Genomic DNA, 12,334 nt, shown 5'->3' with positions numbered 1-12,334 from the left:
AGTTTGCTTGGAAATCAAAAAGGCGTTTTTCAGTATTAGAAATGGGCATGCCAGTCAAGGATTAGGTTAAATTCAGAAGCGCTTGAAGTGTTCCCCAAAATATCATCAAGTAATTGCTTCACAATCTACAGTAAGATATTTAGGAGGTAATAAATGCCAAAGATAAAATCTCAAAGTGAAGATTGATCAAAGTGAAGATTAAGAATTTAATTGGGCTCATATTTTGTTCTGTTATGTTCACTAATATCTCCCAAACACCAAGGATGGTGCCTGGCATATAGTAGGTATTCAGTAAATTTATTGAACTAATGAATGGCTAATATTTATTTTGTTAACCCAAACTAGTGTTCACTGAACTTGGCTTTTCAAATAGAACACTGATGTACAAGTATCAACTCTAACCATATCGCTTAACCATCCCTCCCAAACTAGCAGACTCTACTTAACAGATCTTCCTCCCAAATTTAAACATACTTTCCCAACCTTAGTCGTATCCTCCAGATTTCTCTGATCTAAATAAGCTCTACAGCTAATGATGCTCTGGGAAATCCTGTACAACTAGATTTTTATCTAAGATTCCACTAACAGTTTATTGAGATGAATTTTTTCATGTTGTTATGTTTTAAGACCATCTGATGATGAGGGCATTAAATAAAAAATGTAAGACAAATGCATTAAAATATACAACATTGATACAAAGTTTTATGAGTGTAATAGAAATGTTCACTACTAAGTAAGGTTGTCAATTAATGGCAATCTAATGGCCTGCAGAACAGCAATCTGACATTTTCATACATCAGTGTGACATTTATCATTAAGTCAAAGAGAGATTTTAAAGTCACTTAGTCCACCCCCACAACAATTTAACCATTTTCCTCTTTTCTCTTTGAGGCAACAAGTCACATATTCGAACTCTTATGTTAAAAGGGCTCCGCCCATCTCGACTGACAAAAAATGGATTTACAGCCTTGCACTTGGCAGTTTACAAGGTATAACATTTTTGTTCCCATAAATACTGTATTAGGACCAAGGATGATGTGTATCTTTAAGCTTTTTCTTCTGCTTTTTTGGTTGACAAATTAATAGTCGTAGAAAACATTCAGAGTGACCAGAGTATTACATTATTGGATGGATTTTTCTCTTTATTGAGCAGGTACCATCTATATACCAGACACATACTTTTTTAATGCTGTCCATGTTTAACATTTAATTCTCACAAGAACCCTGCAAGTGAATGCTCTTAGTATCCCCAAGGTTACACGGTTAGCCGATGGTTAGCCAGGATGTGAAGCCTACCAGTCTGGTTCCCTCGCTGGAGCTCCTTACCAGGAGTCCAACTTGCCTCTGTGCAAAAAGTGAGGATGAAAGAAGCACATTGGAACTGCCTTCTTTTTCTGCATGTTTTCGTTAATAAAAAAAATATCTCTAGAGTTCCTGTTAGTTTCCTTCTTTTATTTCTCCTACATTTGCTTCAGTTGCTTGTTTCCTTACGTTAGTCCCTGTTTGCAACCTAATCTCAGTACCTGACCAGAAAGTAAATATGAAAGTGTATTGGAAAATTGGGATACTCAGAGTTGGCTTACATCCCTGAGATTGTCACAAATATATATTTATATATTATATAAATTGAATATAAATGTTCTTTCTCTAATTATAAGCTTCTACTTACTCTGTACTTATTATGAGCTAAATATCACACTAGGTATGATAGAGATTATTTCTTTGCTGAAATAAATTAGTCAGATGCATATTAGGGTTTATTTTGCAGAAAAGGAAACTGAAGAATAAATTTCGATATTTAGTAAATGTTAGAATAATGATTAGAATCAAGTACAGTTGGCTCATACTCCCAGATTCTCATTGTCATATTGCGTATTTTGTTCTTTTTCAATATTGTGTAATCTGTGACAGGATTTCATTTCAGTTTTGTATGTGCAGGTATGTGTGTGTATGTGTGGGGGGGTGGTAACTGTTTGTTCATATCAGGATCACTTTGCACTTCATCCCTCTCCTGACCTTTAGGGTTTATCACTGTGGAGGAAGAGAGCTATATTTTCCCGTGATTCAGATTCACATATTCCTGTGATTCACACTGCAAATGCTCTAATGCTCATCCTTTTTCATGCCCAGTCAATGCCTAGTCAATTCTTCTGATTCCTTCTGGGAGAAAGCATCAGTTAGGCCCTAATTTATCTTTAATACTTACTAATCATCCTGCAAAGCTTGAGTGGAGGCTGAGACCAGGGAGCAGGAAACAGTGTCTGAGGCTGGCTTTTCTGCTGGATGGCCGGTGGGGAAAGTAGAAGAGCTCTAAGGAATAGGAAGCAGGTGATGGATAGTCAAGGCCCTATGTGAAACCATGAATTCTGAATCTGTCTGTCTGGGAGATTCTTTCTATGTTAGTTCATTTTCCTAAGACTTAGCATGACACAACCGCACAAATGGGTTCTGAATGATTTAGTGCTACAGTCTTTAGGGAATATATTTCTTCCAACTCTGTTTATCACAACTAAATTTCCATTTATAGAGTTTTCTTTGCTCTATTTCTTCTGTTTTCTTATATTTTACAGAAGAATATATGAACTATAACTTTTTTGTAGCAAGTTGAAATAAATTTAGAATCTTAGGACACAAAATAGGCAAAAATTCTTTTTTAAAAGGCCGTAATAGAATGCATGGTTACTTTCCTTATTCTTTAACAAAGGCAAAAACAAATTAAATCTACCTCTCCGCTTTAAACACAGAAACAGTATAAAGTAGCCATTCACACTACCATCGCATTAAATCTAGTTCTAATTACCCCTTTCCTGAACTACTGCAATAAGTATCTAATTCATTTTGGGCTCCAGTTTCCTTCCCCCATATATATTTAACATATTTTTACTTTGATATTATTTCAAACAAAAAATTACCAGAATATTACAAGAAACTCCTGTATACACTTTATTCAGATTTACTAATTGTTTACATTTTGTCCCATCTCTGTTGTTATTCTATTTTTTTCCTGAACCATTTGAAAGTAAATTGAAGATTACATGCCCCATTACTACTAAATAATTCACTCTTTATTTCCTAAGAAAAAGGAAATTCACTTACATAATCACAATTATCAAAATCAGAAAATATAACATTGATATGATACTATTATCTAATCTATAGTCCAAATTCAAATTTGGTCAGTTTTCCCAACAGTGTAATTTATAGATGTTTATTTTTTTCTGGTTTAGGATTCAATCCAGAATTATGTTTTCAGGTTTCTTGTTTCTGTAGTCTCCTTTAATCTGAAGGAGTTACTCTCCCTTTCCTTGCTTTCTTGATCTTAATATTTTTGATGCATACAGAAGAGTTATTTATATATACTTCTTTGGATTTTTTAAAAAAATATTGCAATTGAACTTTATTTTGTTCTTAACACTCACAAAATGAATACTGTAGTTTTCCCATCTTTCTATTGGCCACATCACAGCTCTTTCAGTTACATACCCTGGCATGCTGTGGTTGCTTCAGGGCTGGGTATTTTTTACCAACTGGGGCATCTCTGCTTTCATTAGTAAGAATGGAGCAGATGTTAATTTTTAATGCCGTGTGGATGATTAGCCCTCATACATATTTTGCTATGGTTTTCTTTATTTTTTTTCCTAAAGTTAGGTTTATTGCAATAAAATTTATACACAATAAAATTCACAATTTTAAGTGTATAATTTGATGACTCTTGAAAATGTGTATAATCATGTGCCATCATCACAGTCAGGATATAGGACTTTTCTATCATACACAAAACTCCCTCATACCTTTTTGGCGTTCAGTTCCCTCCTCTATCCCACTTGGGCTCTAAAAACCATTGATGTGTTCTCTATCACTAAAGTTTTCCCTTTTCTAGAATTTTATATAAATGCAATCCATTCAGTATGTTTTCTTTTATATATAGTTTCTCCCACTTATCATATTGTTGTTGAGATTCATCTGTATTGTTGTGTTCAATAATTCATTTCTTTTACTGCAGAGTAGTATTTCTTTATATGGATACACCACAATTTGTTTAACCATTCATCTGTTGATTGTTGATTCTTTCTAGATTTTGACTATTATAAATAAAGCTGTTATTAACATTCATGTACAAATCTTTGTTTGAACATGTGTTCTTATTTCTCTTGGGCAATAACTAGGAGTGGAATTACGGGGTCATATCATAACGCATGTTTAATTTTATAAGAAATTGCCAAAGTTTTTACCAAATTGGCTATCTCATTTTACGTTCCCATCAGCAGTGTATGAGAATTCTAGTTGTTCCACATCCTTGCTAACACTTGGTATGGTCAGTATTTTTTATTTTAGCCATTGTATTGAATGTATATTGCTATTTCACTATGAATAATTTGCATTTTTCATAATGAATAATGGAGATGAATAGATTTGCATGTGTTTATTTGTCACCAAATTTTTTTGGTGTAGTGTCTGTTTAAATTTTTTTCCCATTTTTAAATTTTGTTTATTGTTATCTTGAATTGTAAGGTATCTTTATATATTCTGAATACAGGTCCTTTGTTGGATATACATTTTGTAAAAATTTCCCCCAGTCATGGCCTGCCTTTTCATTTTCTTAACAATGTCATATAAAGAGCAAAAGTTTTCATGCATTATTTTTTAACTGATTAACTCTGTGTATTCTTAATATATCACAGGCGCTGCCTATTAATATTCACCTGCTTCATTTTAAACATAAAAACCTTCCATTTTCATCTTCATTCTTTGTACTGTTGCTCCCATATACATTACATCTATACATGTTATAAACTCCAATATATTTTAGAATTTTTCTGTTGAACACTCATGTATTTTAAAGAAAATATCTTTGGTTTTCCGCAAATTGATTGCAATAGTCCTATATATGATTTTCCCTGTATAATGCTTTTGGTAGTTCATTGACCTGCTTAAATTTGCAAGTTTGTGTTTTCATCAGATTCAGAAATCTTGACCATTACTTTTTCAAATATGTATGTTAGATTGTTTAATAATCTCCCACAGATGACCAAGTCTCTGTTCATTTTCTTCTGTCTTCTTTGTTTCTCTTCTCAAAATTCAATTATTTCTATTATTTGAATTTAAGTTCAAAGAGCAGTTCTCTGTCATCTCCCATCTGGTGCTAATCTACTAAGAATTATTCATTTCAGAGGTTGTACTTTTCAGTTCTAGGATTTCCACTTAGCATTAAAATATAATTTCAATTTCTCTGCTATGAGTACTCATCTCTTCCTTTATTTTTATACATTTTCCTTTAAATTCTCTAACCTATCATTAATGACTGCTTTAAATGCTTTGTCTGTTGTTTCTAATGTCTGGATTATCTCAGTGTTTGTTTCTATTGAATGCTTTTTCTCTTGACTATATATCACGTTTTCTAGTTTCTTGACCTAGCTATTAAATTGTTATTACATGTTAGACATTATATATAATTTGTTATAGGAAATCTTCATCGTGTCATTTCCCTTTAAAGAGTGTTGAGATTTTTTGTTAGTTTTGTTTTGTTTTGGCAGGCACTCTCATTTTTGCTGGATTCACTTAATCTAGTCAGTCTTGATTTGATTTTTTGTTAGCATGGGTCTACTTCAGTTTTGAATTTAGTCTAATGGCATACCTCTTACGCTAGGATGTGGTCCTCACTCCTGAATATGGTTCTTACTCCTGAGGCATGGATTTTTGGTACCTTACCTGAATGCCCAAGCTACTCAGTAAAGTCCCTCTATTTAACTGGAACTGGCTGGAACTCCAAAATCTCCCAGCATGGCTTGACATCTGTTATCGTTACCATTCACCTTTCAGCCATAAATCAGGTGATCTCTTCTAGATCCTAGTCTTTCTCTGTGTCTATACAGCCCAAATCAAGAACCTATATTGAATTTCCATGTAAACTTTTGCAATCCTGTCTCTGTGCAGCTTCTTCTTCTGCTCAGTCATCCTGTTCTACAAATTACAGCCATTTTATAATCCCAGAAATCTGATCTTCATTCTCAACTCAGTAAGACAGCTGTGACAGAAAACTGTCTCAGGCAGAAAGCCAGAGCAATCATGGAATATTGTAGGGGCTCACTTTGTATCTTTCCTTTCTCTCAAAGATCACACTTCTTTGTTCATGTTCTTCAGTGCCTGAGAACAGTTGTGTCATATATTTTGTTCCATTTTAGAGATTTTACTTGTCAGTAGGGAAAGTCCATACAAGTTATTCTGTCATGGTCCCACCTTTTTTTTTTTTTTTTTTTTTTGATGAAAAAGATTCTCCCTGAGCTAATCTGTTGCCAATCTTCCTCTTTTTGCTCGAGAAAGATTGTCCCTGAGATAACATCTGTGCCAATCTTCCTTTATTTTTTTTTGTATGTGGGATGCTTCCAAAGCATGGCTTCACAAGTGGTGTGTAGGTCTGCACCAAGAATCCAAACCCACGAACCCTGGGCCACCAAAGCAGAGGGTGCGAATAGACAACTATACCACAGGGCCAGCCCCCTCTATTTTTTGATTGCTTCCAAAACGGTCTGCATAAGACACAAATCAATGACATCAATGTTCTGTTTAAAACTTTCTGTTGTCACCCATTTCCTGTTTAATAAAATTCAAACTCCTGAATAAGAGATTGAAGATTCTTTAATTCAGGATTTTGTTGAAATTACTTTCCAGAGTCTTTTCGTGCAGTCTCTGCCCTCCCAACCCTAATGATTTTCAAATTTAATATGCATGTGAATCATATGGTACCTACATGTTTAAAATGGATATTTTCTCTCCATCTCATCCCAATCTAATTTGGTACATCTAGGATAGGCGGGGAGTCTAAATTTTTAACAAACAGCTAGGCAATTTTGAACCAAGAAGTCTAGGGCTACTGGTGAAGATCACCGCTTAAGTCTTACAACTCAAATTATGTCAGAAGATCAACAGCATTGGTCTCAAATGAGAGATTTTTAGGAATGCAGAATCTCACTCTCTGCCCCCACCCTACTCTAGCAGAGGGTGCTTTTTTTTTTTTTAAACCTCAGCTGACATATTTGCAGGCTAATATTTGAAAAGCACTGTTCTGGATTACTCCATTCGTTTGGTCAAGCACTTTCACACTTCAGTGTTTTTATTCTTGTTATTTCTTCTCCCTAAATATCTTTTTATTTCTTTTCTTGATAAAAAATTGTTAGTTATGTTAAAAAATAATAAATAAATGTTATTTATTTAAAATTAAGATAAATTTAGCCTTCTTGAACTTCCGAGCAGATTTTATTGTACTTTTTTTGGGTTTCGATTACAAATTCACGTTCTTTTTTATTACAACGGTTATTTGTGTATTTTAATGTTTCACATGTTGTTCTGTGAACTTTGAGCATTGAGAGTCTTTTTCTTTCATTCCTCAGTGTATAAGACCTGTAAAAGGTCCTTGATAAATACTCTTGAGAAATTAATGAGTATCTAAACATTAGCACAAACAACTCTTTGTATTTATTGATGTAATAAAGCTTAATAGAGACTGCCAGCCTAGAAGCTAAACTATTCCTGTTCATCTCTCAGTTCTGAGACTTACTAGCTGTACGTCTTTTGGCAAATTACTCTCTCCCTCTGTCTCTCGAAAGTAGAGCAAATAGAATTATCTACTTCACTGAGTGGTTTAGAGTTTGAAAAAGGACGAATCATATGCAGTACTTAGCAAAATACCTGGCACATAATAAGTACTCAAGTATTAGTGTTGAGCTTTCCTTTCAACAAACATTTATTGGAGATTTAATGTGTCAACCATTTTATACAGAAAATCAAAAAGAAGCAGACCATGTCTTCTGGAACATTAACATTCTAAAGAGAGGAGAATATGTAACCTAATAACATCAAAACAATGGGATCTATACTTAGATCAATGGACTCCAAACATTTTTTATCATGTGCCATATAAACATTAGCACCTCGAAGTGTATATATTTGCTCATAAATTATAATCATGAATAAAACTCACCAGCTAAAGGCAAAATACACTGTTTGGCAAACAGCGTTAAAATTTGTGGCCGTAAATCCGTATTTCAAATATTCTTTTTGATAATATCAAAATATTTTGATAAATTTATTTTCAAATATTATTAGATTCATTTCACCTGGAAATTTGGATTACAAAAAGCTCAGATTAGTAGAAAGAGAAATACCAGCTCTGCCAGTTTTTCTTCTTCTTACATTAGTAATATATATTTGACCTGTGATTTCTTCACAGGAATCTTTTAAAGATAATCTGCCATTTTTTTAAGGATTGATTCAGTTAAAATTAGGTATTAAAATGTATAAATCTACTTAATTTGACTCACATAAACTATAATGTGTAGTCATGTACTAAATGCTTAAATAAGAATGAGGGGTAACTCTCAACTCCTCTCCGTTTGGAATTCCAAGTATTTATTTATTATACTTTGGGTACTGTATGTGACATATGACTAACTGATATATGAACTAAGACCACTAGTGCAAATTTTTATGTTAAATATTAGTAAAATTTTATCATCTTTAAATATAAGTAAATGTAAATAGAATTTATACTATTTTCTTTTTGCACGCTAGTGAATTTTCTTACAAGATTCCTGCATAATTGCATTCCACTTTGGGGCATATTTCTTTAGATGGTATCTGAGTTGTACTCCTAAAATGAAACACAAGACTTTGGGGAAAAAATTGAGATTTATATAGTTTCAAAGATCTTAAATAAAAATGTTAATGAACAGAGGCTTATTAGAACATCTAATTTAACCTCACACATACCTCTCTTTCAGTACACAGACAAACCACTTGATGAAATTTCTTTAATGAACGGAAAGTAGCATTTTGATTCGTTGGTTTTTATTTTTTTTTTAAGATTTCATATGATAAAAGCAGATGTTGAATGGTCAATTATTCCATTCTACAGATTTCTATCAATACCTCATTCCAATCATTCAGAAGGAGTCATTTTATTTATTTATTACAAAGGGGAAGGTAAAGGAAGGAGGGAAAAATTTTTTATACGCCTATGTCTGTCTGGCTCCCCAGATCTAAACACACCATGCCTATCAGAAAACCCCGTGCTTTCTATTCATGGTGATTCATAGCCTGGAAACTATTGTATCCTTTTTTTTCCCTGATTTTTTTCTTCCTTAGCACACGTATATGATTGTAAAGTGGAGTTTTTTTCAACTATCCTAAAATCCAGGACCCAAAGCATGTGTTTCATAGTTTCTGAATCCTCTTTCTATTTAGGCCAAAATTTCTCTGCCTTGGCATTACTGACATTTTGGGTTGGATAATTCCTTGTTGTTGGGGGCTGTCCTGTGCATTTTAATACATTAGCAGCATTCCTGGTCTCTGTTCTCTAGATACCAGGAGGCACCTCTCCCATCCCCAGTTGTGACACTAAAAATATCTACAAATATTGCCCCTGGGGACAAAAGTCACCCCCAGTTGAGAACCACTAATTTAGAGGGCAAAGTAAATTAATATTTTTTAAAAATTCAAGTTGTCTTTTTATCTGAACAAGTTTCCTAATTACAGATTGCATTTTCCCCAAATGAGAATTTGTCAAGATAATAATAAATTTTTTGATGAAAAAAAATTCTCAAAAAAAAATGAATCTCACTGTTTGCATACTTAACTAAATCCTTCAGTTAATTGCAACTTTTAAACACTGTTTAATACTTGATCCTCACTTTAAGGAGCTAGAGAACATTTATACCCACAAATTAGAGCAATCATTAAGATGGATTTTTTTATACTCACATTTCTTCTTAGTAACTAAATATTTCATAATCTCTTTCTAAATTGCCATGTTCTCAATAAAATGTTAATAGGATACTGACTGAAGATGTTAACTTATCTTTCAATTCTTGTATTAGCCAGCAACACTCCCTGGAGAACCCTCCCTGACCCCTCCCATGGCTGGGTTGGGTCCCCCGCCGATGAACTCTCTTGGTCCCTATACTTACCTTATCACACTGTGAATGAAGCTATATTTAATTACTTGATTACTTTTCTACATCTTCCTCTAGATTAGGGGTCACAAATCCCATATGACTTCAGGAATGAGGCAGGTAACATAAATGACTGAAGGTGTCAGGTAATATCACAACGTTAAATGGGAATTCACACAGAGACTCAATGTTTTTGAGATATAAGAAATGGTGGATACTGTGGTAAATTAGAGAACTTATGCCCCACATAAAGGGAGCAGTCACTACTAGCTCCAGCTCATCGTTGCCACGTAGGAATGGAAGCCCAGTATTGCCCAAAATTTCAGAGAACCAGTTATTGTGTGAAGTTCCTTGATATTCAAATGTTGGCCATTAATCCAAAATTTTAGTTGTAAATACTGTGCAGGCCAAACCACATACACATTTCCCCTTGTGGCTGGCTTGTAATCTCCAATAGGAATTATGAACATCACCACAGCAGGGACCAGATCAAAATTGCTTATCATCTTATTCTGAGCACTTGGAACAATTCCTGGTGTATATTCATCAAAAAGTACATGTTACATAAATAAATCAATAAAGTTATCATTCTCTGGTGACTAGGAAGGAAAAAAGTACTTCAAAGGAGGAAGAATAATGTTGATATTGGACAAAATATTGTCCTATTTTGGCCATTAGAATTGGAAATTAGGAAATTGTCAGATAAGGGATATTTTAGTGAATTTCTGGGAGTAGAAATTACAAAAATGGGTTGAAAGTAAATGGAGTTAGGAAAATGGAGGCAGTAAACATTGATTGCTCTTTCAAAAGGCAAAAGATTGGGCAGTATCTTGAGGACTGGCAGGATAACAGGAAGATTTCTACAACAGTTTTTCAATCTTTTTAGAGTCTTGTCCCTTTGGATAAACATATAAATTCACACTCTGTTTAAATGTTTTTCTTTAATTTTGAAATAAATAAAATGTAAGTGAAAGTACATTAAAGAAATTATAATATTCTTCTTCTTCTTCCTTTTTTTTTTTTTGGTGAGGAAGATTGTCACTGAGCTAACATCTATGTCAATCTTCCTCTGTTTTGTATGTGGGATGCCACCACAGCATGGCTTGATGAGCAGTGTGCAGTTCTGCACCCAGGATCCGAAACCACAAACCAGAGCCACGCAAGTGGAGCCATGAACTTAACCAGTATGCCGCCGACTGGCTGCCACTTTGTTTTTTAAACAGTGTGTATTTGCATTCCCCCAAACCCTAGAGATTATGATGAGCCTCTCCCTGCTAAATCATCACTACACCATTGAATGAGAGGACAAGTACAGTCAAAGGCCAATTGGAAGCACCCACAGGAAGAAAGTGATAATGGGGAACCAGAAAGTAGAAGAAGGGTCAACCGAGGTGATGAGAAAAAATAGGTCAAAAGCAAATTTGAAGGCATTACCCAGGAAAGAGTACAGGTTATCAATCAAAAAGTGTGTTCCTTCTCTCTTTTCTTTCTTTTTTTTCAAAATTTCAAACAAAGTCAAGTATTTCCACCATACTGAGGACTTTAATAATTGATATCTTTTGTGAAGATAAATTCAGAATTGTTTCAACAAGAGGCATGTAGGTGTGAACCTTCGTGAGCAGTTATTTTTGTACTGATTAATGGATCCTTTCATTGGAGGTGTCTATGATGCATGAAGCAGCTCTAGTCCATTAAATTTTAATGCCTGGAACTAAAGACATTTTATACTGAAGCCCTGCGTAGTCTCTTGTCCTAGAAGACACCTTAATATTCTTGAAGACTACAAAACTGCTTTTATTACTTTTTTCCTTACAAACACAAGCAGGCTGTACAAATTGCCCTACTGGGTAAATTGGGTTGATGAAGAAAAAACTACTTAGATAAACAATTATTAAAATACTCATGCATAGATCTCTATTTTCACACCCAGAAGTTCATTCTTCTTTTCGAACGAAGTTCAGCTCTGCCTTGGAGTTTGAGAAGACGCTTTAGTGAACCTTAGAATATTAAAGGTGGATGGGATATTACAGAAAGCAATTTAGTCCGACTGAGATCTTACAGGTGAAGAAATTGAGGTATTACATGATTAAACATCTTTGGGGACAGACTGAGACATAAAGTGAATATTCTCATAGACTTAGGCCAATCCTGGGGGTGATACATTTACTATAAATATATAAACTTAACATTTGTAAAGATCTTGAGTTTACAAACATTTGCACACACACTATGCCTTTTGATTATTGAGATGTAAGAAACTTAGTCCTCTAATACAACAATCATTTTATTATTCTCATGGCTTCTCAGTTCAGAAATTCAGACAAGATACAGTGAGGATGGCTTGATTCTTCACCATATTTAGGACCTCAGCTGAGAAGACATGAATG

The 12,334-nt window shown here is 34.0% G+C and overlaps 1 protein-coding gene across 8 annotated transcripts in view; it reads left to right on the top strand.

The window, feature by feature from the left end:
* The window catches only part of TNNI3K (TNNI3 interacting kinase), a 265,432-nt gene that overhangs the window by 14,131 nt on the left and 238,967 nt on the right, over positions 1–12,334 (top strand). For all 8 annotated transcript variants that reach the window (NM_001204809.2, XM_070266387.1, XM_070266389.1 and 5 more), the window contains 1 exon segment: positions 892–989. In NM_001204809.2, coding sequence (NP_001191738.1) covers positions 892–989 — 98 coding nt within the window.

This window comes from Equus caballus, chromosome 5 (genome assembly GCF_041296265.1).
Source record: "Equus caballus isolate H_3958 breed thoroughbred chromosome 5, TB-T2T, whole genome shotgun sequence".
NCBI lineage: Eukaryota > Metazoa > Chordata > Mammalia > Perissodactyla > Equidae > Equus > Equus caballus.
The sequence above is the reverse complement of the archived record's forward strand: the minus strand, read 5'-3'. Positions and strand labels throughout refer to the sequence as shown.